This window comes from Felis catus, chromosome B4, assembly GCF_018350175.1.
Source record: "Felis catus isolate Fca126 chromosome B4, F.catus_Fca126_mat1.0, whole genome shotgun sequence".
In the NCBI taxonomy this organism is placed as follows: domain Eukaryota; kingdom Metazoa; phylum Chordata; class Mammalia; order Carnivora; family Felidae; genus Felis; species Felis catus.
This window is the reverse complement of record NC_058374.1, coordinates 136,273,162-136,297,473: the sequence shown is the minus strand read 5'-3', so window position 1 is coordinate 136,297,473 and position 24,312 is coordinate 136,273,162. Positions and strand designations below refer to the sequence as shown.

The 24,312-nt window shown below is 58.5% G+C and overlaps 1 protein-coding gene and 1 long non-coding RNA gene across 2 annotated transcripts in view; one reads left to right on the top strand and one right to left on the bottom strand.

The window, feature by feature from the left end:
* The window catches only part of MPPED1 (metallophosphoesterase domain containing 1), a 74,400-nt gene extending 57,166 nt beyond the window's left edge, over positions 1–17,234 (bottom strand). The window contains exons 1-2 of the mRNA XM_023257573.2: positions 17,112–17,234; positions 4,271–4,569 (exon numbers count right to left, since the gene is read on the bottom strand). Of these exons, the coding sequence (XP_023113341.1) occupies positions 4,271–4,494 (224 nt within the window). The 5' untranslated portion in view covers positions 4,495–4,569; positions 17,112–17,234. The remainder of the gene's footprint in view (positions 1–4,270; positions 4,570–17,111) is intronic.
* A 630-nt stretch (positions 17,235–17,864) lies between these two features.
* On the top strand, positions 17,865–23,867 carry LOC109501834. Its single transcript, XR_002160157.3, has 3 exons — positions 17,865–18,550; positions 18,794–18,924; positions 23,069–23,867. It is a non-coding gene; the product is annotated as an uncharacterized LOC109501834 (long non-coding RNA).
* The last annotated feature ends 445 nt before the right edge of the window (positions 23,868–24,312 follow it).

Here is a 24,312-nt window from a genome sequence, read left to right as displayed (position 1 = left end):
GGCTCTCTCTCCGAGGCCTGAAACCTGTTGCCACCTGTCCCCAGCCTAACAAGGGGTGTTCCCACAAGAATCACGGCAGCAGGAAGGGTGCAGAATAGAGAGCACGGCCTCTGGCACCCAGGCCTCGGCCGGCACCCCAATTCGGCCACCTCCTCGCCGTGCCCTGGACCCTCCCAGCCCCCAGGCCAGCTCTGGAAGGTGGGAGCCACCCACTCACTCTTGGACAAGGCGGGAGAGCTCAAGGACCCTCGCAGCTGGAAGCCTGGATGTGAGTGCCCCCTGCAGCCGTTCCCTGGGCCCCGGCCCCCTCCTCGGCCTCCGTCTCCCATCAGCCACCAGCTCCCCGACGTCAGAAGCACAGGCCATCTCCCCCGTCATCTCTACTTCTGGGGAAATGGGAAGCTCTGAAGGCCAGGGGGCTGGGGCCAGAGGACTCCTCCCTTCAGTGAGGCTCTGACCCCGTCCGGACACGTGACTGGGCAGCCCCTTCATTCTACCGTGAGGAAACTGAGGCCCAGAGGAGGACAGTGACTGGTTAGCTTGGTGTCCACTGCTCAGTGCTCTTTTCACGAGGCCCTCGTTCTGAGTCCTGCGCTGCCCTCCCTTTTCCCCTCCCACCTCTCAGCCTTTGCTTTTGCTGGTCCCCCAACCCCAGGGGCTATGCCACTGCCCCCGGGAAGCCCCCCCTGATCTCCCCCACTCTTCCGGGGCCATACTCCCTGCCTTATCCTCACTCCCTTTTCTTTCTTCTTTCCATCTCTCTGCTGTGCCAGGCTCGAGGGACCAGCCCCATGCTGGTGGCAGGGACAGACCCTAGAGCCGGGCGGTAGGGGGTAGGGTCAAGGGAAGGGGAGATCTGGTCTGGGGAGCGGTCAGAGGGCCTTCCCAAGGAAGTGACATCTGGGTGAGATCTGAAGAATGAGTCCGTGTTAGCAGGGCAGAGCATGGAGGAGGCACAAAGGACACCATGTGCAGAGACCCGAGGCAGAAGGAGGCACGGAATGTTCCAGGCTTAGTCCTCTCCTCCTGCCTTGCCCCTTCACGCTCCCCGGGCTCATGGCTGACCCTCACTGTCTCCTGGGGGCCTCTCAGTGCATGGACGGACTGGGGATCCCTTCTGAAGCCCAAGCCCACGGGAGAGGGAGGCCAGCGCCGGGACCAGGAAGTGTGGCCGGGAGGGGGCCTCCCCAGGCCTGACACACAGCCCCACTCCCCTGACTCTGCTGTCTTCTTCAAGACATGCTTGGAGGGTCTTTACACAGGATGACTCAAGTCCCCACCAACAGGACTCCTTTTAAAGGCCAGAGAAAAGAGTTGCTATGCCTGGCACCAACCCCCAGGGCACCTCTAGGGCAGACCCCCCAGGATGACCCTGGCCTGGCGGTCAAGTCTTCTCACCGGCCACCGGGCCCGGTGCCCGCCCACCCACCCAGGTCAGAAGGGCTGGTGCCTGGAGGGGCTCTCCCGAGGCCACCGCAGGGTTTCTAGGCCCTCAGAGTGAGGGGTCCTGGGCCTCAGGGCCCCAAACCGGGAGGCCCAGATCCAGACATTCATTACTGAGGCAAAGGCAGCCTCGCCACCACCAGGGTCTCTGGGGGCAATCGCATAAATCACGCAGCTCAATCGGAGGCCATGTTTGGGTTGTCACTGTTGTTATTAAATATAAATTGTGGATTTATTAAATAAGGCCCCCTCGCTCCCTCACCCCGGAGACAAAGCCCAGGGTGGTGATAAATCACGTGTGGGGAAGCGGCATCCATCCTCCCTGTCTCCCCCTCGATGGAAACTCGTCATGGAAATCCAAACAGCCGCCTCCAGCAGCCTGCATGCTTCCCTCGGGCTTGGGGGCTGCGGTCTGAAAGGAGGGGGCGGGACGAAGCAGTCCCCCCGGGTCCCTGCATGGCCCTGGCTTCACCCAGCTTTATGCAAAGCTCTGTTTCAGAGCCGGGCTGGTCTGAGCAGACAGTGAGGGAGCACTTGACGGGGAGCCCAGGACCGGGTGCTCAGCACACGCCCTCCCCGAGGCAGGGCCCGAACCCCCTGAGCCCCGCGGCCAGTGGAAGCCGGGAGCCCCATGTCAGGTGGTGGCAGCTCAGAGCAGGCCAGGGTGAATCCGCTCTGCCTGCTCTAGCTGGGTGACCACAGGAAAGCCAGGAAGCATTTTCCCCACTGCACCAGCGTCTTACGCTCTGACACCCTGCCGTGACTCGTGCGCTAACTGCCTGCCACCCCGTGGGAAGGTCAGCTCGGCATGGCAGGGACGCGTCTTTGATCGCTGCTGTATCAAGCACCTGGCCCAGCCCAGTGTGGACTAACGGCACGGAACATTTGCTCCCTGGCCCCGCTCTGGGTGGATCTACCTACTGAATCCTCGGCGTTTTCCAGATGGGGAGACCGAGGCACCCAGAGCCCCCTCACAGGGCAGTGGCAGAGCCAGGGGCTCAGAGCCAGGCAGGCGGGCTCGGGGGCGCGCATTTCTAACGGGCCTGCTATGCGCCTGTTCACAAACATCCTGACCCCGCGGCTGTTCGGGGGTGAAAGGGGGAGACGGCCCCTCTCTCACGTGGTCGCTCACTGCCCTTCCTCAGGATGCAGCCTGGCCTGCAGGGGTCCGCACGGGAAGGCTTCCCCCAGCCCCCAGCCCCCAGCCCCCAGCCGGGCGTTTTCTGCATTCCTCACTTGTCCCCTTTTCCCGACCCTCTCCCAGCTTGCTGCCCTCGCTCATCTTCCTCGGACCTCAACCTAGAAGTCATCTTCTCCAGAGGGTCCTTCCGCCGCCCCCTGGCCCTCCTCTCCTCCGACCTCCTGTTTCCCTGGCTCTGTCCTGGGGCAGAGGCCTGCCTGGGTGTCTGCTGGGTCCGGGCAGGGGCACTGTAGGTGACAGCATAGTGCCACATGGAATTAGCTCTGGCACCCGGGGACCCTTCCTCCTTTTTTTTTTAATGTTTACTTATTTTGAGAGAGAGAGAGAACAGAGAAGAGACAGACGGAGAGGGAGGCAGAGAATCCCAAGCAGGCTCTGTGCTGTCAGCACAGAGCCCGACGCGGGGCTCGAACCCACGACAGCCGTGAGATCGTGACCCGAACCAAAACCGAGAGGCGGACACTCAGCCGATGGAGCCACTGAGGCACCCCATCCTGGGGACCCTTCTAAGTGGGGGCGCACAGGGGGCACTCACTGGCCACGTGAACCCCACCCGCTCTGCCCACATGTTCTTCTTGTGCGTTCCCACTGGGGCAGGAGTCCAGCCCAGCATCCAGGGACCTCAGGCCGGGTCCCATCCGGCCCGGGAAGACTAACCCCATCGACGAAAGAGAAAACCCGGCCTGGGGAAGGCCCCCCTCCCTGCAGCAGCCCTGCCGGGCCTCCAGGTCCCGGATACTAAGAATGCTGAGACCTTCCTGCCCCAACCTGCCGATCTGGCCCCAAAATGCAAACAGGAGGCCGTCTCCCAAACAGATAAAGTAGGCAGCTACAGACAACACCACCAGGCCTCAGTCCCTACAGAAATGAGCATTTTTCCAAGCAAGCACGGAGGGAAGATGGGCTGGAGCCCACCCCAGGCCCGGTGCCCGCCTGCCTCCCTCAGCCCTTCCTCCCGTGAAGAAGCTCCCCGCACCCACCCCTCACAGCAGAGGACGGCTCTCGAGGGAACCACAACCCGCCCGCCCCCACCTCCTGGCCTGGGATTGGAAACCCCCCCGGGCTCCTTCTCCAAAGCGGTCCACATGCCAGATTCTGCAGTCTCCCCAAAGGAACAGCCGCCAGGCCCCCACGGAACCGGGGCTCCCTAGAGACGGTGCTCGCAGCCCTGGAGGAAGTGGGGGATAAACGAGGAGGAGGGTCTCCTAGGAACGCAAGGAGCTAGCCGCCTGGGGCAGAGCAAGGAGTTTATCCGTTTCCTCCCTGGGCCTCCTCTCCTCTCCAGACCTCAGAAAACAATCCAGGGAGGGGCGAGGTTCCCCCCACCGGTCGCGGGGGCTCTCGAGTCTGTGCCCTCGCCTTGGCCTTACTGCTGGGACATCGCTGGCCTTTTCCATCAGCCTCAAGGGGCAGGGAGCAGGACTGGAAAAAGCATCTCTGCTATCTCAGTAGAGGCAAAGGGGTCTGGACGAAAGGGAGGGAGGGAGGGGCAGAGGTGAGGGAAGACAGGCAGCCTAAAACTAGGGTCCGAACCTGCCTGGAGCCTGTAGCAAGCCCCTTCCCGCCCCCCCCACCCCCCCCCTCCCGGGCCCCAGGCAGCCGGGCCCGCCGAGAGCCTCCACTTACATCTGAACGTGCGGGGGCTGGAAGCGGCCCTGGTTGATGTTGTAGAAGGTGAAGGCCTGGGTCGGGTTGGAGCTGTACTCGTCCACCTCGATGATGAGCCGGCTGTGCTGGTGCCTCCGAGCGGCCATCACGTGGGACTGGGAGAACGCCATGCCCAGGCCGCAGGGCAGCAGGGCCAGGGCCTCGGCCTTCAGGACACCGGGGTCCCACCTAGCGCGCCACATGGGCCTCCGCTGGCCGCCCGGGCATCTCCCGCAGCCACCGCCGCCGCCCGGCCCCGAGCCAGACCTGGGAACAGACTGAGGAGACAGAGCAGAACCGTGCGGCAGTGAATCTGTTTGGGATTTGCTTTATTTAATGTCAGATGAAGATTTAGAAAGAGGAAGGGGGGGGGAGAGAAAAAAAAAAAACACAGTCATACAGCTCAAAAACTCATTACAGATCTTTCCAACTCAGCAGTTTGATGAATATACTTTGGTAAAAAGCAAAGGGAAAGGGAGGGAAGAGAAAAAAAAAAAAAACCCCAAAAAACAAAACCCACAATGCTGGGAACGGATGCATGCGTGGTCCGACATGTTTAAATACTTAAGACTTTTTTTTTTTTTTTCTCTTCGACAAAATCCTCTAGAACCCACAGGGTGACCGTGAGATGGGGCCACACGATGGCTGGTGTTCTGTAACCAGGGAAGGCAAGTTTTACTTTTCGGAGCGGGGGAGTCGGGAGGATTCCCCTCCAACCCCACCCCCTCCCCACAGAACCCCCGAAACACACCGCACCCACACCCCCGCCCCCCTGCAAGCCCGAGCAGGTGCAGAGCACGGGGCGAAAATTCCTTCCTCAACATCAACGTCGTCGCCTGAAGATATCTCTGAGCAGGGCTTGGAGAAGGGATTTTCCCAGACAGATTGCCATACACCAACTCAGCTCAGGAGGTGGCCCGGGGTGGGGGGAGGGAGGGCAGGGGAGGATCTACCTTAAAAACAAAAGTCTTCCCGAATGCCTTGCAAGGATCTCGGGAATTCTGGTGTTCCCGTCAAACCTCGAATCCATACAGAACCGCAGCTTTGCAAAGGCCATCCTCTGGAAAGTGCGGTTTGCACCTGCAGCTACTGGGTTCTAATGTCCTTTTGACTGATTCCGACGTGGAATCCTGGGAACGGGGCTGGGGGGTGGAGGCGGCTGAGTCTCCCTCCTACCCGGACCCGCTCACGCACTTCACAAAACGGCCAGCACCTCCTTTCCTGAGACCGGCTAGCGTTCTCGCTCTTTGCCGTGATTATCCTTTTAAACTGCGTAAACAGATAAGGCCTGGAAGATATTCTGTCGTGTCTTGTTTCAACGCGGGGTCATTAAGACCCTCCGAGGATTCCGTGTCCACGGCACCGAACCAAGGGGAAAATGACGTCACTTAAACTGTTCTTGGTCGGTCATATCCCAGTCACGTTAAACGGAGAAGAATCCCCGTGCAGAGCAAAGGGGAGTCGCCACCGTCAGGAAACAAATTAGATTAGGAAAATGACAAAAATTAGAGACTGGAGAACATTTTAATTACGTGCGAAGGAGAAATGGATTATTAATTTTTTTAAAAATCTCAACAATCATGCCCATACAAGGTGTAATAAACAGCAATATCCTCCTCCTCCCCCCCCCCCCAAAAAGAAACGCATCCTGATTCACAACACATGTCCCTCCCCCTTCTCCACTTGGGGAGGCAAGGAAAAAAATCTACTTTTCCCTCAGGACAACACTTGCTCCTGTCCTTTGTCCTGCTGACTGTTTCTCTGTGATTCGGTTCTCCCAGCAGATACCTCCGGGCAGGCCTCTGAGGTGGGCAGGCGGGGGTTCCTGGCGGTGGGACTCACAAAATCTCTGTGGGAGCTGGCCCGGGTCCACCTGCGACCCTGGGAGAGGCCTGGGGGCAGCAGATGCCGTGGCCCAGGCCTCCAAGGGCCCAGATCTGGACAGGGGTTTGAGCCCCAGCATTGCACTGACTCACTGTGTGACCTCAGGCTGATGTCTTAACCTCTCTGAGCCTCAGCTTCCTCTTCTGGAAAACCGGTATGACAACAGTAACACCACCTCCCAGGGCAGCTGGGCAGGTTAAACAAATGGGGGTCCTAAGCACAGTGCCTGGCAGGTACGAAGTGCCCAGCTAATACTCCGGGTTACTATGTAATCACTATTCCCTTCAATGTGACACCTGCCCATGGTGGGCCTGCCGTGAGCAGGTGCCGCCCAGGTACCGGGGCGTCTGTGGCACAAGGCTGTCAAGGGGGAGCCCCAGGAGCCCTGGAGAACCTGAATTTTCTCAAAGCCAAGCCTACCAGATCACAGCCCTGCCTGCCACGTCTTTGCACGGCTCCTCCGATGAGGGCCCATGTCCGCAGGCCCTGCACGGCCTGGCCCTGCCCACGCTCCAGCCACGCCGCCCCGTGCCCAGTGGGCTCCGGTGCCCGGAGGCCCTCGGCTACGAGGTGCCGTGCTCGTGTTCAGAGCGGCCCCATCCAACGCTTCGTAGGCTCGCCGCTGACCTACGAGATGGCCATCCCCACGCCTCCCATCCTACAGAGGAGAGAGGCCTGTCTCCGCGAGGGGAACTCTCTTGCCCAGCTCAGCACAGACAGTGGGCACCACTGCGGGCTAGCTGTTAGCAGCCCGACCCCAGGGCTCTGGCTCCTTTCCCCCCGGGCCTCTTTGCCTTCCTCTCTGGCTGGCAAAACCTGACTCGCCCGTTACCCCTCGACCAAGCCGGCATCTTCTCAGAGATCGGGGGCCCTCGTCCCAGGGCGCCACGAAGGGCCACACGCCTCCTGGAGGCAGGGCCTGGGTCTCACTCGCTCCGCACCCCCCTCCGTACGTCAGCGCCAGCCCTCACCAGCTCTGTAGTCCTGAGCCAGTGGCTTAACTTCCAGGAAGCTCAGTTTGCTCATCCATGACACGGAGAGAAAAACGGTACCTACCTCATGCAGTCGCGAAGATGAATTGGGGTGACACATGCACACTACTTGTCACAGGACCCGGCACATAATAAGCGCCCAACAAATGTCAGCTATTGTTATGCCATTATTATTATTGTCACCCCAGGGATGTGTGGCTGGCTGGCTGGCCGGAAGGATGGGTGGAAGGATGGATGGATGCATGGACGGACGGAGCGAACGTTGGGGGGATGAACAGACGGATGGAGGAACAGAGTTCGTGTCTTGCCAGTCTCTTTCCCCAGCGCCCGGCACAGGCCTGGCGGGGACTGAGTGCCAAGAGGCCTCGGCTAAAGGTGGAAGGCTCACGGCCCCTCCCCCCCGACCCACCGCACAGCCCTGCAAGGAGGCTGGCCAGGCCGGGCACCACCCTCCGAAAGGCGAGGTCTCGAGCACTTCCGCCCGTCCCTGCCCCGAGGGGCCCGCACCTTCCATGGCCCGCCTTCAGGCCGGCGGCAGGGGGAGGGTGGCTCTGCACCAGGGGACTCGGGCGGAAAAGCGGGCGGCAAGGCATCCCGGGAGGCGCTCTGCAGTGAAACGCTGCGTTTCACATAAAGGGGGTTCGCAACGGGCCCTGCTTGAAGGAATCAGGGAAACTGGGAACGCAGAGCCTTCTTTTAATACCCGTTTAATATTTATGGAGCCACAGCAGCGCGTCAGCCAGCGTGCGGAGAACACAGCCGATCCACGGAGGGGAGCGGCGTGGCCCAAACAAACGGCTTTTAGCTGGGAAGCGTTTACACCTGGTCCACAAAACAGCCCAGCATGTGGGCAGTGCGACGGGGCCGCTGGGACCCCACTGGGTCCCGCTGCGTGGAGCGGGCTTGGGCTTGCGTCCTGACTCTCCATCCAGCAGCGTGACCTTGAGCCACACACACACATCCTGGCCCGGCAGCAGGTGCCTCCTCCGTGCCAGGGAGTGGAAAGAAAACGCACCCGGGAGGAGGAGGGTGGGGTGAATTCATTAATGCATTGACTTATTCAATAAACATTTACCACAGTCATTGTTCCAGGTGCCAGAAAGAGCAAGGAGAAAGCAAACAGGTCATTGCCCTCAAGGAAAGGGCAGGGGGCAATAAAGTAAACACACAAGATACACACAAGATAATCATGTGTCTGGAAGAAGAACGGAGTGATGTAATCATGAGTAATGGGGAAAAGGGGACTGGTACTTAAACTTGGGTGATCAAGAAAGGCCTGTCTGAGGAGGTGACGTCACCTCAAAAGCCTCAAAAGCGAGGGCTGAGAGGGAGCCAGCCACACCCAGCCCCGGGGAAAGGCGAGCCCTACACAATGCAGAAGCAGCAAGTGTAAAGGTCCTGAGACAGGGGAAGCGTCAAGAAATGGTCTCTCTCTTATTGTCTTTGTTCTCAACCACTGGTGTGCTTCTGCAGTGGAGAAGAGCCTGAACTTTGAAGTCAGGGGCAGCGGGTTCAAATTCGGTCTCCAGTGCTGCTTAGCTGTGGGACCCCGGGCAAGTCACTTAACCTCTCTGTGCTTCCACTGCCTCACTAGTCCCCTCGCCGGGTAACAGAGGAGAAGGGAGCCTTGTGCCTGCTTCTCCATAAAGGTCCCAATCAGCCCAGTTTAGGAGGGTTGAAAATTCTTGAAATTTCTGGGTCGAAAACTTCTTGTTGAAAAAGTGCCTCCAGGGGCGCCTGGGGGGCTCAGTCGGTTAAGCGTCCGACTTCAGCTCAGGTCATGATCTCGCAGTTCATGGGTTCGAGCCCCGCGTCAGGCTCTGTGCCGACAGCTCGGAGCCCGGAGCCTGCTTCGGATTCTGCGTCTCCCTCTCTCTCTCTGCCCCTCCCCCCACTCATGCTCTGTCTGCGTCTCTCAAAAATAATTTAAAACATTAAAAAGCAAAAAGAAAATGTAAAAAAAGAAAGAAAAAGTGCCTCCATTTCCCAGGGCTCCCTTTTTCAGTCCTTCTTTCACAGAGTGATCTTTCTGTTTCCCTCTCAAAGACATGTACTTGTTGGTCCTCAGATGCCACGAATCAAGTCAAGCCAGCGTTCTCGAAGAGGAACCTGGACGTCAGCCGAGGCACGAAGTAGCAAGGAGCTATTAGGCACCAGCTGTATTGCAAGGTCACACGTAGGAAAGAGGCCAGCTCCAGGCCCTGTGCTCTCTGACTGCCCCACAGCCTTGTCTGGCCTTCTCCTGCTGAACAGTCAAGGCCAGTGCCAAGCCAGCCTCCAGAATGAATGTCCTAAAACGCACTTTTGACTAAGCCATTCCCTCCGGCGCACCAAATGTCCTCAGGGGCCATCCTGCTGCTCTGGGCTAAAGCCCCAGGTCCTTAGATGAGCTCAGAAGCCCAGGCTGGGTCCCCGGCCTCCCTCTCACCACTCAGGCCAAGCTCACCACTCCGGGTTTCCCCCAGCACACCGGCAGTCCCGCCTCTGAGCCTTCACACGTGCTGTTCCCTCTGCTGAAAGGCTCTGCACGCTACCCTGCCTCTGTGCACACACACCTGCTTCCCAGACGTGTCCTCGACCTCCCCAGGCTGGGCCAGGCACTGCCACCTGCCACCTACAACTCCCCAGGACACCTCTCAGCAAAGCCCCCGTCTGAGCTGAATGAGAAGCCAAAGGATAAAACGACAGGTGATCCCAGGAGTGGGAGAGGGACGCCGCACAGGCCCTCACAACTCATAACCCGGATTCAAAAGCAGCGTTCGCCTCCCAAAGCTCAGGTGTCTCCCCTACAACCACGGGGACGCTAAATCCTCCTTCCCCAGAACCACTGGGATGATTACAGGACACAGTACCTATAAGAGCACCTGGCTGAGGGCCCAGCACACAGTAGGCGCTCACTAAGTGTTTCTTCCACTCTGGTTAGGAAGCTCTGTTGCAACCCAGGAGCTCTGTGGAGAACCTCTGAGAATCCAGCAGAGATTTTCGGATAATCAAGGGACCCTCCTGCCTTGCCGGGGAAGCCGGACTCCTGGCCCCTTCCCTCTCGTCCCACTGCTGGCTGAGTCCCTGGTTATTTCACTTCCTAGGATGTTGTGATCGGACACGTCGCGAACAACCCGCCCTCGACGACGTTTCCCAGGGGAACTCCTCACCACCCGCCTCCCCCAAAACACTGCGGGACACCCGCTGTCCCCGCTCCAGGGCGGACCCCGGGCTGAGACCCAGAGGACTCAGATGTGCAACCAGCTCTCAAAGGGCTTGGGGCCCAGGGGGCAGCCAGGCGGATCAAAAGAGCAGCTTGGAACCCTGTGAGGATGAGGCAGAGGGAACGGGGTCTCTCCCACCAAACCGTGAGACCTGCCAGCACACGTCGAAGGCCGGAATGGACGGACTGAGAAGCGCCTTGGCCGACCCTGAGCATCTTTGCAGCAGGTGGCTTTCTGCGAGGGAGACACTTGGGTCATTCCAGCAGCCCAGGTATGTCTACCAGATACGAGAGGGAAATCTATGGGCATCTGCAATGCCAGGGGCGACGTGAAGATCGCAGAGAGATTTCCTTTGCCACGAAGCTTGAGGCATCCACATCTACCCGATACCGCCTCCTTAAAGCCAGGGTGGGCCCAGGACAGTCCTGGTTCATGCCAGTCATTACTGCCAGCACCTTCTCTGGCTGTCAGAAGGGTCTCCATTTCGATATTGGAAATGTCACAAAGGGTAAAGGTCTCCATCATCAAAGCCACCCTGTTAAGGTAACCATCCCCAAAAGGCACCCGTGTTTCTCAAACATCGGCGTGTTTGCAGCCACAAGGGTGAGCCCAGGACAACACTGTGTGGTCTTGGGTCGGAAATCAGGTGACAGTGACCACACAGGAACAGAAGAAAGCCCAGAGAAACACCTGTTCCCACCAGTCACTGTCCCCACCTAGAAAGCCTCCTCCGGGGTTCTCAGGGCATCCTTACCCCACACCTCGTCTTCTCCAACGACGAGTGGGGGGCATCTCCACAGGTCAGCCCAGTGCACAGGCGGCTGTCCCCACCGATCACCCACAGCCATCCTGGGAGAAAGCCAGCTCAGCGGAAGTCAGTGCTCGCTGAGGCTTTTGTTGAGAACTCACTGCGATGTGGCGAAATGTCACAGAGAAACCGCGCGAACACCTAAGTAGTCCTCCCTAAGCAAGATGCAGGCGAAATAATATTGAACAGGAAAATACCAAGGTTGGGGGGAGGGGTGGGAAGAATTCTTTCACAAGCCACCCTTCCACACAAGCTCAAAAAATCACTTCTAAGTGGTTTTGTTTTTCCTTGTTTGGCTCGTGCCTGAAAATATGCAATTGATCAGTCAATAGTTGAAAATGTCATAAAGGGTAAAAAAAAAAAAATGAAAAGAGACAGAAACTTAAAGGGAAAAGAGCGTATAGCCCAGCGGAGGGAGTTGGGGGTGGGGGTGGGGGTGGGGGTGGGAGAGGGCAGGGATCAGACCTAATCCAGCACGTCCCGAAAATGACAGCCCTCACATCTGACCCTCCCCCTCTGTCAGCCGCGGGTCCAGGACGGAGAGCGCCAGCCCACGGCTGGTCCCCGCGGCCACGCCAAATGATGAATGAGTGACGGGCCGAGCCGACGAAGGAGTGCACGAGTATCGTGAAAATTACACATATTCCTTGAAAAAGGATCAACCACGAGTGCCTTTAAAGCATTTACCACTTAAAAACCTTTTAGCTGGGCCCATTTTGAATTATGACTACATGATTTTAAATTACACTTTCTAATTCCTCGCCGCCCACCCCCAAGCGGTGGCTGCCGTTTCATTTTCCAATTATGTACTTTTATTTCAGAATGATCAAGAGTGCTGCTTACTGGATCATGTCCTGTCTGCCACAAATAGCTGCTCACTTATTCCTTTCAGACACGAACGCAGTCCGTTCATCGGGCCGGTCTTCAAATTCTGAATATTCTCCATCCCCACAGCACCAAACGAGGCCCAAGACGCAGAGAAACCCACAAAGCTCGGGCTGGGAAATATGTTTGTAAACCAGCGCTCCGCTCCATAAATTATTATAATTCTTGGTGCTTTCTCTCTCCATCTAGCAGATCAGCAATCACATAAATAATAGTGAATGGAAGGATTTTTCTTCTGCAAAGTGCTATGTCCTAGTTTTCAAAATAAAGCATTTGGAGACTCACGTATCTGCGGAGTTGAAAAGCTGCTCAGATCCGTTTCAAACGTGCACACAGACATACCCACACACAAAAGGAAACGAAACGAGGGGTAACTGTGTAAAAACCAGCATTTTGTAGCTCGTCAAGTCCCACTCAACAGTCGTGGGGGTTTGGGACACACGCGGTTGGGGAGGGGGGAAGCGAGAGGGTCCTGGTTGCTCACCGTTGAAATACAATTTGCAAAGAAAGTGAATGTGGATTTACAGTTCTCGTGGAAATCTATTAAGCAGATGTCACTGAAGCATAATCAAATCGGCACTATGGTAATGCTACACTTAAGTCTGAGATCGAGGTTTTGCCATTTTTACGATCAGTTTCAGTGTGTGGTTTTTTTTTTTTTTTTTTTGCGATCATGCGGGAATTGGCAACTAAGGATTAAGCCTCCAAAGTATGATCAATTAACTAATGTGTCTGAACAACAATAAAAAAAAAAAACCAGCAAAACTCAATTCTCTTCCCCCACGCCCCCTTTGTGCAGGGAGCCTAGGGTGGGGGAGGGAACATTTGCCTTTTCCACAAACGCTGCAATGCAAACAGCACTTCGTCGTGAAGGGGGAAAGACGAGGCACGGGGAAGGGCTCACGCTTCTCAGGTAGCCGGTGCAATATATATTTTGCAGCCTTCCAGGCTGCAGCACTGTCGGAAAATGCAAAGGAATGAAATGAAGGGGAAGCAACGGGTGTGTGAGAAATTGCAAGTAAGCATCATTTGCTCCTTAAAGTGATGGAATTAGCATGGGCCATGCCAAAAGCCTTTTGGTGTGCATCAATGCCGAGTCTCAAATCCTCCTCGGAAGGGAAGGCGCGGATGGAAATATGAAGGCATTCAAAAGAAGCAAACTCTCAGGTGTGGATTTGGACGGGGGTGGGGAGGTGGAGGGAGGGACCTCCCTCCATCCTTGGCTCTGAGCTCAAGGAGTATCACCATCAGCCAGAGGGGAGAGTTCTTTTTTTCACTGCAGCTGCTTCCATTTGCGACCAGGTTGTGACATCAAGCTGGCCAAGTTCACGTCCAAGAAAACCGCCAAAGAGTAATGGACAGAAAGGCATGAAAAGACCAAAGACTATCTCAAGCTTGTATCTGAGGTCAACATTAAAACATACAGGGGCGCCTGGGTGGCTCAGTCGGTTGGGCATCCGACTTCGGCTCAGGTCATGATCTCACCGTCCGTGGGTTCGAGCCCCGCGTCGGGCTCTGTGCTGACAGCTCGGAGCCTGGAGCCTGCTTCGGGTTCTGTGTCTCCCTCTCTCTCTGCCCCTCCCCCGCTCATGTTCTCTCTCTCTCTCTCTCTCTCTCTCTCTCTCTCTCTCTCTCAAAAATAAATAAACATTAAAAAATTTTTTTAAATAAAACATATAATCTCAATTTGTTATGATTTTTTTTTCCATGAGATTGGGCTGTCCTCCTCTGCCATAGATATTTTAAATGGAAATAAAATATAAACTAAATCTCGTCTCATGGGGACCAAAAAAAAGTCAAAATAAAGTTGGCAGCAGAACGGCCAGATCACCAGGGAGAGAACCACAGTGAATCAAATTAACCGAGGAACTATTTATACCTTCCCTCCAACACCACCCCCAAAAAAGGGATCTCTCTTTTTTTTTTCCTTTCCCTTGGGGTTGCTTTTGCTTTTTACATTTTCTTCACTTCTCCAGACTCAAGGCAAACAATTTCAGTGGCAGTCTGGAGAGGATGCTAGCTGGGGTCTCATGCCATGGGGATACCCACACCCCAGGAACCGCAGCGACAGGGAACTGCTTTCAGAGTGACCCAGCATCATCTACACGGCCCTTACTGTGTGAAACAGGCCCTTCACCCCTCTGTCACCTGCCCCCCAAGCGTTTGGCATGTCTGATCCCAGAGGGCGAGGCTTTTGGCCACAAGGAAGACCCCACAAGCAGCCTGTCCCATCTGAGATGCCATTAACCGTGATCCGTGGGCACAGAGTGAGCCTGAGAACCCATTCTCCGGCCCCTGCACCTGGGGAGGCCCTTCCCCCAGGGTCCCAGGCTCCAGAGGGGCAGGCAGACAAAGGTACCAATTGCCGAACTGAGAGAGCTCAGGGAAAAGAAGAATGGGGTGGGGGGAAGCTTGAAAAGGCCCTTTTTCTGTTCGCGGCGAGGGAGGGGCGACGGGAGAGACGTGTCACATTGTCACATTAAAGATTTTGACAGACAATTCAGGGATAACGCAGAAATTCCGCCCTTAACTGCAGCTCGGCCTCAACTTGAAAGGCATTAACTAACCTCCACTTAATTGCATGTTTTTCTGTGCGTAATATTTACTTGTTAAAAGTCTTTGCCTGGCTGATTATTTTCCTCTGCCCCGCTATTCAGGATCAGTTCACAGGCCCGAAACTAGAAAAACAAAATCATTTTGATAGACTGAAAGATGATGGCATGTGGGGGACGGCTTTCCTTCTCCCCCTAGTCCGGACCCGGAATGCTGATTTTCCTCCTTGAGTGCTACCCTTTAGTGAAATCCTGCTACCTTCCTCCATTCCTCAGACGAGAGCAAATTCTCTCTCCTGCGTCCTGCGTTACATGAGCACGCGAGGGGCTATCCCTGCCAGGGAATGTAGCAAGTTCAAGGAAAACTAATGAACTTAAATTACTTCCATCGGATGAAGACTTCACAGTCTCAGGGGTGGACGGGGAAATTTTTCCAAAGCAGGTTTTTTTGAAAGCTTCTTCTAGACGTTGGTCTATGCATTCCTGACACAGTTCAGACACTGGCAGAAAGACCCCAAAGTCTGGGTCTTTTACCTAAACTTAGACATGTTCTGTCCATAAACATGGCCCACGGGACATCAGCTAGGGTGTGTGTGAGGGACGCTAAGGACACACACACAGCAGGCACATCAGACATACGGCATCCCACATGCAGATGACCCTGAGCCTGCCTACATCAACATTAAAGGGAATCTACCCCAATCCAGGTCTTTGGAAATTTCTAGGGTGGAGAAATAAATAGAAAGGCAGCCCCATGCTGAACCGCTCCCAAACACAGGATGCAAACTCTGTGAATGGATTATCGCTTTTGACCAGCCATCGGCCAATTACTGTACCTCGACCGACTGAGTACTCAAATAGATGTAACCATTTCGCAGAAACCCATCCTGAGAAAAAAGATTTTACAAGTGTTGTGGGGCCTGCCACTCGGAAAGCCAATTTGCAGGGAGCCGAGCCTCGTGAGGCACAGTTGATTATGCATGGCTCCCGCACCACAGGCCCCTGTACACAGAGCCCAGCTCCAGAACGCCTCCTGATCACCACCGGCTGGCTCTCAAGCCCCGGGGTGCTCCCCAAGGCCAGAAGCCTGCTTCAGCCCAGCCAAACACTCCCCCCGCCCCCCCAAAATGGTCTCCTAGTGCCTTGGTTCCCACGGACCAAGGCCTGGCTTCCAACTTGGATGTGGCAGTCAGCTGGTGGCCTCACCAACATTCCCCAGAGCATTTTAGCCAATGTGACAAATTATTCATGAAGTTGGTGTAATTTTTTTTTTTTTTCAAAGACCGGCCAGGGTATTGAGGCTGGTAGTGCCTGCCTGAGTCACCCCCCACCTCCACCCCCAGGTGGCTGGTCGGTCGGTGCTAACAAGTCTCCCACCACCATTCAAGTCCTGTCCAGCCGGCTCAAGCATCCACCAGCCCACCCACTTTCGTTCCCCAGTTTAATTTCATAATTGTCTGCTACTTAACAAGCTCTCCTCTGGGGCCTTGGGAATGGGAAGGGAAGGCAACCAAGCTCTTGGAGGGGAACCGGAGAGGTCTGAGCCAGTGCTGGGGGAAATGCATCTCAGAGAGGTCAGCTAGACAGACTTGGGGGCCGGGTCCAGCGTGGGGCCTCCCAATCCCACCATCTGGCCTGAGTGGAGACAGGGACGGGAGGGAATGGAGGGTGGTGGGTCTTAGACCCCAAACCACGGTCTGCCACCCGCTCCTGGACACATCAGCTCTCAGATTGACCCTCCTCTGTCTCCACCTGGATCAGGGGAGGCTGTGTGTGAATTCGCTCTCCTGTAACAAGTTCCAGAATAAACACACAAGAGCCAGAACTGCTCCTTAGCATGGAAATATTACCTGTGAGGGCTGGGACCTGCCTGGTTAGCCACTGAATCCTCTGGGCAGGGCACACAGCGGATAGTAATAAATACGCGTGGAATGAGTCAGTGGATGGATGGAAGGAAGGATGGATGGATGGATGGATGGATGGATGGATGGACGACGGGCGGGCGGACGGACGGATGAAGTTTCCAGCAATGCCTTGCAAAAGTGGCCACTAGACCGGCACCAGCCGCCCCCTCCCTCGCCCCCCAAGCACCAGCAGGGGCTTCGCTGCGCACAGTAGGCTCTCAGCGACCAGGGGCGGCTATTGTTATTACCATCACCGTCACCAGTGCCCCGCCAGTCCGCTTCCTCCCCCAGCAACTCCGCCAGCAGCCAGCCGAGACCGGCGAGCCGGGGAAAAGTTTCGCTGACCCCTCGGCCCCAGTCAGAGTCCAGCGCCCCGGCCGAGGCCCCTCTCGGCGTCACCCGCTCGGCGGGCCGGGCGGCGGGGGTCCCCGGCCGGGGCGCCGGCACCCGGCAAAGGCGGCCAAAGTAACTTTGCGGGCGCCCCTGCGCCGCGCCGCGGGCGTCATCCGGCGCCCGGGGAGGGTCCCGGCCGCGCCCCCTCCCGCGCCCGCCGCGCCCCGGCCCGCGCCCCGGCCGCCCCCGGCCCTACCTGGCCCCGGGCTCCTCTTCGGCGGCCGCGGCGGCCGCGAGCAGCAGCGCGCACGGAGGGAGGCAGGGGCCCGGCTCCGGGGAGGGAGGCGCGCAGGGGCGGGGGCTCCTCCGGCGGCGGCCGCCTCGCCGCGCGTCCGAGGCAGCAAGTGGGAGCCAGACTCCTCCTTCGGGGGGCGGGGGGCTCCCCGCCGCCCCCTCCCTCGCCCGCCGCGCGGCTCCGAGCCTCCCCGGCTCCCCCTCCCGCCGCCGCCCTCCCTCCCTCGCTCGCTCCCGCCCGCCCGCCTCCCCCGCCCCGGCGCCGGGAGGGCCGCGCTCGCGCCCCGGGTCCCCGGCCCCGCGCGGCCGCCCGCCGGGGCCCCTGCCGCGCCGCCCAGGCCTCGGCCCTCGGCCCCCGCCCGGGCCCGGAGCCCGCATCCCGCCGCCGCGGGGAAGGGAGCGGGGAGCCGGCCGGACGCGGGGAGGCGGAGCGGGCCCGCGCTGCGGAAAAGAGCGGGCGGCCGCCCCGCCGCGCCCCGCGCCCCTCTCCGGCCCGCACCCCTCCTCCCCCGGGGCCGGGGCCGCGCGCGGGGTGGGCGGGGAGCGGGGCGGGGGCGCTCTCACCTCCGGATCCGCGGCCGCCGCGGCGGGGACCGCGTGCCGGGGCGTGCGCGGCTCCTTCCGGGGCGCTGCGGCCCCCGCCTCCGGCCCGGACCCCCTCCCGGGGCCGCGAGGGCACCCCGCTCCGGACCCCTTCCCCCCGCCTCCCCCCCAGTCTTCCGGGGAGACGCGGACCCCAGCTCCGAGGCTGCAGAGGCCCCGGGTGCGCCTCCTGCGCCCCCATCACTTCCTCCCCGGGGTCCCAGGTCCCTAATCCCAGGGTACAGAGGGTGGCCGGCGGAGGCCTGACCCGGAGCGGGGCAGGTAAGCAGGTCAGGGCCACAGAGAACCAGGCCCCTGGTCTGAAGAAAGTCCTGCCTGGTCGGGGAGAGCAACACCCCCCAGAGGCCGTGGTCCCACGCTGGGGAGCTTGAGGGGCCCCTGACGACCTCCAGCCCCCTGCCCCGGGTGAAAGGCCGCGTCCACAGGGCCTGCAGCCAGGGCACGGGCCGGGCCTGGGCCTCCCAGACTGGGAGCAAGGTGAGAAGGGGGTGTGGCCCCTCAGAAGCCCGCGGAGGGCACCTCGATGATGTTCGTGGGTCCCTCCCCCACCACACTCACATGGCAAGGTGGCTCCCACTCCTGCATTCTCCACGGCTTCAGACTCAGTCTGAGGACGCTCAGTGTGGGCGCCTCAGGCCTGGCCTGCCCTTGGGGACAGCCCAGGCTGGTAGGGAGGCAGACAGGAACACAGAAAAATTCCCCGCACAAGTGCCGGAGCAGAAGCGGGGCCGGCTACCTGGTGTGGCTTCTTGGAGGTGGACACACCCCAGCTGAGAAAGTGTATGCCCAGGAGAGAAGGTAGGGAAAAGGCCTTCCAGGCAGAGGGAACAGTGCATGCAAAGGCCTTGGCATGTTTGGAATGGCAGCTTGGATGGGTCTAGAGAAAGAGGAAGTGGGGGGGAGAAGGGAAGATGAGGTGGGGGAGGGGGACAGACAGGAGCCAGAGCAGGAAGAGCCTTGGATGCCTGCCTAAGGGGGTGGACTTTATCAGGGACAGTGGGGAGCCATAGAAGGTTCTGAGCAGGGGCATGCCTTGGTCAGGTTTATCTTTTCAGAGATCGCTCCGGCAACCCGGACAGAGGAGTGAGAGGGGCTGCTCAGGGAGACGATGGAGGCCTGGCTGGGGCCCTGAGGCCAACGAGGGGCGCAGAGACTGGCCGAGGCGGCCACAGGTGGGCACCGGGCCTCCTCTTCCTTGTCTGTAGACCTGAATTCTCCCACCCTGGGCTGGGGCGATTCTGGGGCAGAGTGAAGAGGCCAGGCTAGAAATACAATCTCAGCCAGGCAAGGGGGAAGGATGGTCCAACAGAGGGTAAAACCCTCCGGGTGGTGAGCACAGTGCCAGCAGCCCCTACGCTTTTCCTGGGAGCAGGAAGCTGCCACGTGGTTGCCTCCCAGGGTCCGTTCTGGGAAGTGGGTTCCCCAGTGCCCTCGAGCCACCAGGCAGGTGCCCCCACCACGATTACCCGCTCTGTCCCCCGGGGCCACGTTGACCTTTGCAGAGGCCCAGCTCAAGTCTGCCTGCCTAGTGAAGGTCAGAGCTCCAAGGCGGGCTCTTCCCAAGCCGGGAAGAGAGGAGTGGGAGAGCAGTCACCTGGGAATTCGGGGAAGAAACCCCAGATAAACACACGGGCCTGCTGCCCAGGAGGAGGTTTGTTCAGTGGCCCAAATCCACGGTCACCTCCACTGCTCAGGTGGCCACAACATCCATCGGCCACCTGTGTCATCCCGGAAACCTGTGTGTGCCAGGCTGTGCCGGGGGGGCCGAGGATGCAGGGGGCACCAGATGCGGCCCCTGCCATCCAGCCGTGGCCAGTGAAAAGCCACGGGGCAGACATGCCCAGAGACCGGCCCGGACCGAGTGTGGGCTGGGGAGGGAGAGATACCCACCCTGGGAGAGGGGGCCGGCTTCCCGGAAGAGGGCACGGGGACTGGGCCTGGAAGAAAGTACAGAAGGTGGGCAGGGGAGATGGCTCGATGGGCGTTCTCGACGGTGGGAACTGCAGATACCCTGGAGGAGATGTGAAGGAAGATCGGGAAGGCGAGGACTCCCTAAGGACGAGAGCAGGCCCTGAGGCAGGCCACGCGGGGCCTTGAGGGCCACGCTCAGCAGGCCACAGGAGGCCAAATGCCCTATGGTGCCTTGTGACCAGCGCCCAGGGCAAGGCCAGCGTCTCCTGAGTGAGTGAGTGGGCATGGGAAGGGTGAGACCCACTGGCCGCAACTCCTCTTGGCACACGGAGCCTCCCAGCTCCTCCAGCCGCGCTGCCCCGCCCTGTGGCGCATGAGGGGGCATCACAAACTGGCAGGGAGCATCCTTCTCGCCCTAGGGCCGCAGGCTTCTCCAGCACAGCATCTCCAAGGGAGACGATGAGGAAACGGTCGTGCTTGCCTGAGAGACAGGGCTTGGGCTCAACAGCCCAACAGACTCCACCTGCTGCCTGCCAAAGACAGAGCCACAGCTTGGTAGTGGCCTCAGGAGACCCTGGAGGACATATGGTCCGGGATAGCGGAGAACTGTCAGTCTTGGTCCCCGGGGGGCAGAGCAGAGAAGTTCCTGTGACACTCATTCTCTAAAGCTGGCTTCCTCACCACCTCCAATCCCCCCCAGCCCGCCCTTCAGCTCCCAGACACCATCTCTTAACCTGCCTGTGACGTGCATTTATTGAGCACTTGCTGTATGCCTGACGCTCGGCGCTTCTTTTGGAGCCAAGCGTGAGCTCCCCACCTAAAGGGCCCGCCGTTACCTGCACCACCCAGTCGCAGGCACCGAGCTCGGAGCTTGACCCACACCTGCCTTGGTCCGGGTGGCCTCTTGCTTCCCCTCGGTCCCCAGCACGGCCGCCCTCAGGGCCTCTAGCTCAGCGGGTGTCCGGAGAGCGGGCTCTGAAAGATAGATTGAGGAGTACAGGACGGGCAGGCTAGACCCACTCCTAAAAGAGCAACCAACTAGCAAACACAGCAGACATTCTGCTTTTGGAAAAATTTAATAAACACAGTGGCACTTGTTCATGGAGACTAATAGAAACACCACACAATCCCACACTGCTAAGCCAGCCAGGGGATGGCTTGTTCATCTGGGAGGCCTTTCCCACGAGCCTCCTATGTGTCGGGGACAGAAGGAGACGATACCAGGCTGTCTGGCCTCAGAGAGGCAGGAGGTCGACAGACGCTCATGACACCAGGGACAAAAAGGACAGCCGGGGACAGGGAAAAGGGCTGCAGATTCGGCAGCCCAGGGACACTTGGGAAGAAGGCTGTGGGCGCACATCAGAGGAGTAAGATTTCGGGATGGCGATAAATGACAGAGAGACCGCCCAGCGGAGGGACCAGCCTGTACAAAGGCACAAGAGTCTCGAAAGAGCGTGCTATGGTATCCACTGGCCAAGAATTCACCTTCTGGGAAGGCATCCCGAGACAGCGGCTGCAGTTGTTTGTAATAGTCCCACGTCGGAAGCAAGCTAAAAGCCCGCCAGGAGGGGATCGGTTTAAAAAATTATGGTATGTCCAGAGAATGTCAAGCAACCACTTGCCAGCACGTGACATGGCAGGAAAATTATGCCCATGCTCTGCACACATCCCACGAGCCAGCAAAGCAGGCTACACAAAGTAGACACCTGAGTCTGTGTCGTGAAAAAAGAAAGGCAGTGGGGGGAGAACATAGGGAGCACGGCACAGCAAGATGACCCTGGGGATAAGATTATAGGTGATTTTTTTTTTTCTGCTTCTATTGATGGGACGCTTTGTGGTCTCCAACTTGTCTAGGACCGTCGGAATACGGTGAAGAGAGGAGAGTGGGGGGCGTTCAGGGAGGGGTGTGAGCACCATGAAGGGTGCATGTAGGGCAGGGGCTGGGAGGGGCTGGAAGCATGGGCAAGGCCAATGCCACAGATGACCTCTCATGCCCCAGTGGCAAAGGAGCTTAAGTTTTCAGGACCTGCTTAGGTCCTCCGTGGTGCCTGGCACACAGCCAACGTGCAAGCTACAGTGAATCTTTTGGTGAATGGTCACTGGGCTCCCACAACAGCCAGAGCTGTGTCAGGCCCCCAGCAGTCTCCCTGGCAGGGGAGGCCGGGGCAGTTCAGAGAGGGGACATCAGTATGTGTTGGAGGGGTGGGGAGAAGCTCTCTGGGGTTGGGAGGACGAAGCCTGGCTCTGCACCCCCACCTATGCCCCATTATGACCTCCAAGGTCTCCACCTGCCAGCCCAGGTCTGTCCGAATCCTGACACAGCCCAGAGGCAGGTCGATTTCAAAGCAGCTGTCTGACACGGCCTCATCCAGGACCTTCCTCCAGGCCCAGGGTGGAAAAGCCATGCCCTGTCAGGGACCCGAGGCCCTGCCCACCTCTGGTCAGACTCCAGTGACTGCCCCAACTCCTGAGCCAGGCCCTGACCGTTGGTTCAAATCCTGCCTCTGCCACTCACAGCCTGTGACTCAGAGACCCAGCCTCCTGACCTTTCCTGTTGTGAAGCTGCCCCAATAATCTCAACCCCAGGGAGGGAGGGGCAGTGCCCATGGAGAGCTTGGTATATACCTGGCGCTCACTAGTGGTGTTTGCTAATGCTGTCAGGGTTCCAGATCCCAAGTCTAGGGATATGGATTCTAACCCAGTTCTGCCAACCGGCTTGAGACCTTGGCACATTCTCGTGTCTCTCTGAGCCTCAACTTTCTCAACTTGAGGGGGGAAACGATGTAGTCTCTCACTCCCACCCTTGACCAAAGATGAAGCAAGGAGATGCGGAAAGACCCCAAGAGCCCCCTCTTCTTGCCCTTGACTGAGGGTCCAGCCAGACTGCTGTCCAAATGAGTCCCCCCCATCCCATTCATTCCAGGACACTCCCCCATATGACTCAGGCCATCACCCAGACAGCCAGCTATGGGAGGAGCCTTGTAAAAGCGAACTTCAGGACGCTAGCTAGCTGATTATGCCACAGGGGACGGCTCCAGGGAGGCCAGCTGGGAGGGGGAGGCATTTATCACTAGAAAACTGGCCCAAGATATGCCTCAGGAATGATGGCCTCTACCCCAGGTGATGCTGCTCTAGGTTTGGAGTCCCCAGGAGCTGGACAGAGGCCACACCCAGGCAGGGCCAGCCACCCTCTGCAGGCTGCAGTTCACCGCTCTCTTGGAGCAGGAAGGGTGGGGGAAGCTCTGGGTGTCACCACCAGGCACCCCCGCCAACCCTCCGGTCACCCCCCCTAAGCTTCCTCCTGTGGGTGTCCTGGGCTGTGAGCCCTCACGCTGCTTGTGAGCCCCTTTTCATTTTTAGGGAACTTTTCCAGTTGCCTGGTAACTGGTTTATTTCTCACAATAGCCTGGCTGGGACCTCAGCTAGGGGCAACCTGCCCTGTGAAGGAAGACTACAAGGCCCATTTTACAGATGAAGAAACTGAGGCCCAAGAGGTTTCAAGACCTGTCCAGCAAGTATCTATTACACTTGGGACTGCAAGGCCAATCTTCAGACTTCAGGACACCTGCTCTCCCCTCCGACCATTCTGTCCCCCCTCAGGTGTCAGGCAGGCCCCTTCCAACCTCTGTAAAGGCCCCCACATATCTCAGTTACCATCCCAGCACGCCAGGGCCTCCTGGGCTCTGCTGAGCTGTCCAGGGTCCTGGCCGGGCCCAGCCTCGCCCCAAAGTCTACTCTGATCCCTCCCAGGCTATCACTTCTTCCCGCCTCTTGGATATCAAAGAAGCAAAAACAGGGGAAGTTGCACCTGCCCCCCAGCTCCGCCCCTGTACTGCCTGCACTCCCTGTGAGCCCCGGGATACCACACGCAACTCGCAGCTGTTCTCCTCTTCCAGAGAATGGGTACAACGTGGGGCAGACCAGGAGGGGGTCCATATTCAATACATTTCCACGGATATAACAGCCGCCTCCTCGGGGCCAGGCAAAGCCAGAGCTGCGGAGAGACTGGACCCGGCCCTGCCCTTGAGCAAATGTGGGGGCTGGAAACCAACAAGGGCCACACACTGATGAGCAGAGGGGAACACAGGCTGAGGGAGCACAAGGGACTTCCCACCCCTCCCAGGGGCAGAAAGGGGAGGTGCTTGGGGAGTGCCGCATGACAAGGGCAAATACAAGAGGACATTCTGGGGTAGGGATGGAATAAGCCAAGACCTGGAGGCAAGAGTCAAAGGGGAGCCTGGGCTAGAGGAGGGAGAGACCTGGGAAGGGGTGGCACCTGTCCCAGCACCTCCGGCGTCCAGAGCAGAGCCCCAGGGAAGGGCAGGCCTGGCAAGCCTGGTCAGATCCCTTGGGACAGAGGGATGGTGAAGAGGTAGGAAGGCCAAGCCTCCGTGACTTGCAGATACAGTCACAGTAGCTCGTCCCAGCCACTTGACACATGTCTCCTTCAGTCTTCGTGGCCCCACCAGCTCAGTGTGAAGCGGTGGGCAGGGACCGGGACCCAGTGGGCTCCACAGGCTGCTACTGTCCCCTCCAGCTGAACTCGTGATTTCCTCAACATCCCTGAGCTCTGCGTCCTATCTGAATAAGAGAAAGTACCGCCTGACCCGGTCCTGGTGAGGATCAAGTCAACTGTCGACCGGACCTGA